General features: G+C 45.4%; 1 protein-coding gene across 1 annotated transcript; it reads left to right on the forward strand.

Annotated features, from left to right (window-relative positions):
• Window positions 1-205: 205 nt before the first annotated feature.
• On the forward strand, window positions 206-3441 carry PPP1R18 (protein phosphatase 1 regulatory subunit 18; the record flags this gene model as incomplete). The annotated part of the gene is made up of 2 exons (XM_088449806.1): window positions 206-550; window positions 2048-3441. A coding segment is annotated over exon 2 (1257 nt), but the record flags the coding sequence as incomplete, so codon positions are not given.
• Between the last annotated feature and the right edge of the window lie 38 nt (window positions 3442-3479).

Genomic DNA, 3479 nt, shown 5'->3' on the forward strand with positions numbered 1-3479 from the left:
GGTTTTGTGTAATATTACCGGAGGCTTCTGTATAAGTGTGTGGCTCATCCCCCTTCCTCAGCAGTGCTGGGGTTAAAAGGGCTGTTTCACCCCCCTCCTTCCTCAGTCTATCCACCCTCCCCCTTTACTCTCAGTATTATTCATAGCAGTAACCTCACTCTCCACCCCCCTCTCTCTCTCTCTCTCTCTCTCTCTCTCTCTCTCCTTCTGTCTGTGATTCAATTTCTTCTTTCCTAACATCCTTCTCTCTCCACTTCATTTAAAGGGGGTTTCAAAGCACATTGAGCTCACAGATTTTAAAAACCAAACTTGCATTTTCTTTCTCCCCAAAATAGTGCATGTTACTGGGAAAATCCACTTTCCACCTGGGAAACCGGTTAGAAGGATAAAGATTTTTGTGTGATTTTGACAATTGCCCTTATCTGTAATGAAAGGCAGGCGTTAGGCTTTCCTCTATGGTCCCTCTTTCTGGGGAAGTTATCCGACGAATGGCGCACCGGACATAGGGGAGTGCTGCATCCAGCACAGAAAGAGAGATAGCGTGCAAGTGGTATGTACATCACTTATATAATCTATACATAATTCACGTGCCCGGCACGAATGTGACTTGTCTATGTAATACAGTACGTACATCTAAAGTAGATCTGAACATTCTGTCTGTCACACTGTGTAATGTCTGTGTTAACTGTGTTTATGTGTATGTATGTATATATATATATATATATAATGTGTGTGTAATAAAGATCTGCTTCATCCCCTCTAAAAATAGCATATCATATCCAATGTGCATTTGATAACGTATATATGTGTGTCATCATATTGCATTTCATATACTGTATGTGTGTGGTGATAATTTGCTGCTGTGCGTATAGCGGTGTTTGTTCTCACAGTATATGATCTCCGCTTACACAAGTCCAGCTATTTGTGTCTTGAGTTTCATAGACATGCCCTATGTATATGTGCATGTGTGTATATATATACATCTCGGTGTGTGTGAACAGCTGTGCCTTTGTGTCTCTATTGTCTCTAGCTCAGCCCATTACCCTAACTGTTCATCTCTTCAAATCACATCCACCTCTGCTGAGCCCATTACTGACTCCTCTGTACCCTCATTTTCCCTGTAGTCTCATTTTTCCTCTGCTCAACATTGCTTTCCGTCTCTCCTTCCCCCGCCCCCCCCCCCTTAATTGATTTGTCTAGGGCCCCCCTCTCATTGGGCCGTCTTGCCACCCGTCTAATCCCATTTCTCATTCCTTTGTGCTGTCTCACTCCCGTCTCAGCCTACTGTACTTTCTGGCTTCCACTGTACCGTCTCAATGCCGATTCATTGTGCTGTACTGTCTTGCTCCCCATGCCTGACTGCTCTGCGCTCTCTCACTTTTCCCATTTCCCTGTGGTCCCTCAGACAAGTTTGCCCTCAATCCACCCCGATGACAGATGCTTGCTAGAGCCAAGACAGTCCTCATTTGGCGTGTGTTGTACATACCAAACCGACTCATCACCCACCATACCGTTATAGGCCACAGCATACCAGCTGAGCTGCCCAATGGTGGTTGTAAAAGTACCATCAGTTTGAAGATGAGTACCTCCTCGTCTATCGGGTGTAAGCTGCATGCTTTTTCATTCAAGGTCAAGATATGGTATTTCAATAAGCTTAATATGATAATACTCAGTAGAGTTACCCTCTCCCCACTTACAGTAGATTTAGAGTTACCCTCCCCCAGTTTATATTTCTAATGTTCTCTTATTCTTTATCTTTTCCTCTCTAGCCCAACTTCTGAGATTTCACACCACTTCATCCCTTCTATCTGTTTGTTTTTATTCTTGCCCATTTCTATGGAATGTTTTTTTGGGGGGGGGGTTTTCTTAAAAAGTAGTATATCCTCTCTTGTTTCCACCACGCACTTAAATCTGGGTGCCCATTTTATCTCTTTCCTGTCATTTCTCATGACTTGCTATGGTGGAATTGTTTGTAATGGGTTTTTTACTGCTTTAAGCTGTCACTTCTCAGGATACTTAATGCCTTCATTTCACAATCCTTTTTCAGGAACATCAACCTAAGGAAACTAACTTTTCTCCGTCCAACATGCCTCCTTGGCAAATGCTAGCTTCTGAGTCTGACAAATAACCCAAGATTGCGTCCCATCCAAGCTCTCAACGCTTGGGCCCATCAGTCTGAAAGTGATGGAAGTTCCTGATTGGAAGGTCTATCTTCTGGAGCGAAAAAGAAAGGATGAGGAAGAGATGAAAAGGAGAGAGAGGGAGGAGGAGGATCGCCTCGCCAAGATGCCTGCCTGGAAGAGAGAGATCATTTTACGCAGAAAGGCCAAGGCTGAAGCTTCCCTGTTTGAGAACAAACTTGAGATGGAAGCAGGGGAAGAAGAGGACAGAGAGAAGGTAGATGGTGGACAAGCAGAAGAAAAAGAAAGCCGGGTGTTGAGGGAAAATATTGGTCCAGTTCAGCAAAATCCATTTATCCAACAGGAGAAGCAGAGGAAGATCCCAGAGTACTCCAGTACTAGATCAAAACCTACCACAGAAACAGTTCACCGCATAGCAAGGGTTGATGACATAGTCAGAGATCCACATCCACCAAATGAGGTAAAGGAACAACAAGGTCCCCCAGAGGACCGCCAATCTACTTCTGTGGAAGGTAAAGGGAGAGTGAGCAGACTGCTTAGCCGTTTTGGAGGTTCAAGAACAGAAGATGAGAATAGTGACCCTTGTGTACAGTGGCTCAATGGGGATGGAGATGCGACAACAAAGACTTTATTGTCCATTCCTCATGTAGTAGCCGATTCTGAGAACCAGGCCTCATCCTCTCTTGCTAACCCTACTCCGCCTTCTCCTTCCTGCCTTCAAGCTGTCACGGGAAGCCAGGTTTTAACTCAGGAAACCACTCTCCCCTCACACGCCCCCTCATCCTCTTCCTGTGTTGACTCTGAGCCAGTTGAGCTCTCGACCTGTATGGCCCCAACAGCCATGAGTGGCTTCAGCATCAGGCCTAGACTGTTGGAAGAAGTTAGGTCTTTTCCTTTTCAGCTGCGACCAGCATCTCCTGCCAGAAATGTAAAATTGACTACCCAGGTTTCACCTGCTGCAACAAGGCCTGAAACCTACAAACTTAGCACTGGGAAAACCGAGGAGGATGGACAGCGCGGGCTTAGTCCTTCCAGGGTCACTTGCAATTTTCAGAACATACAAAAAGGGACAGGGGACAACCAGGCTGTGCAAAGGAGGAAAGGCAATACGATTACAGTAAACCCACGTAAAGTGGCTGTCTGTGAGAATGGGTTTGGTGCTACAGAGACTAAAAGCCCAGCCGCCAAGCCAGAATCTGGAAAGAAGCGTTATCCAACAGTAGATGAGATCAAAGTAATTGGGGGTTACCTGGCATTGTCTAGGTCCTGCATGGCCAAACACACCCAGGACAAGAAGAAGGTAAGAGATCGTTTTACCTAGCCCTAGACACAATAGAT

Source organism: Taudactylus pleione, unplaced genomic scaffold (assembly GCF_031769625.1).
Source record: "Taudactylus pleione unplaced genomic scaffold, aTauple2 ptg000496l, whole genome shotgun sequence".
Lineage (NCBI taxonomy): Eukaryota > Metazoa > Chordata > Amphibia > Anura > Myobatrachidae > Taudactylus > Taudactylus pleione.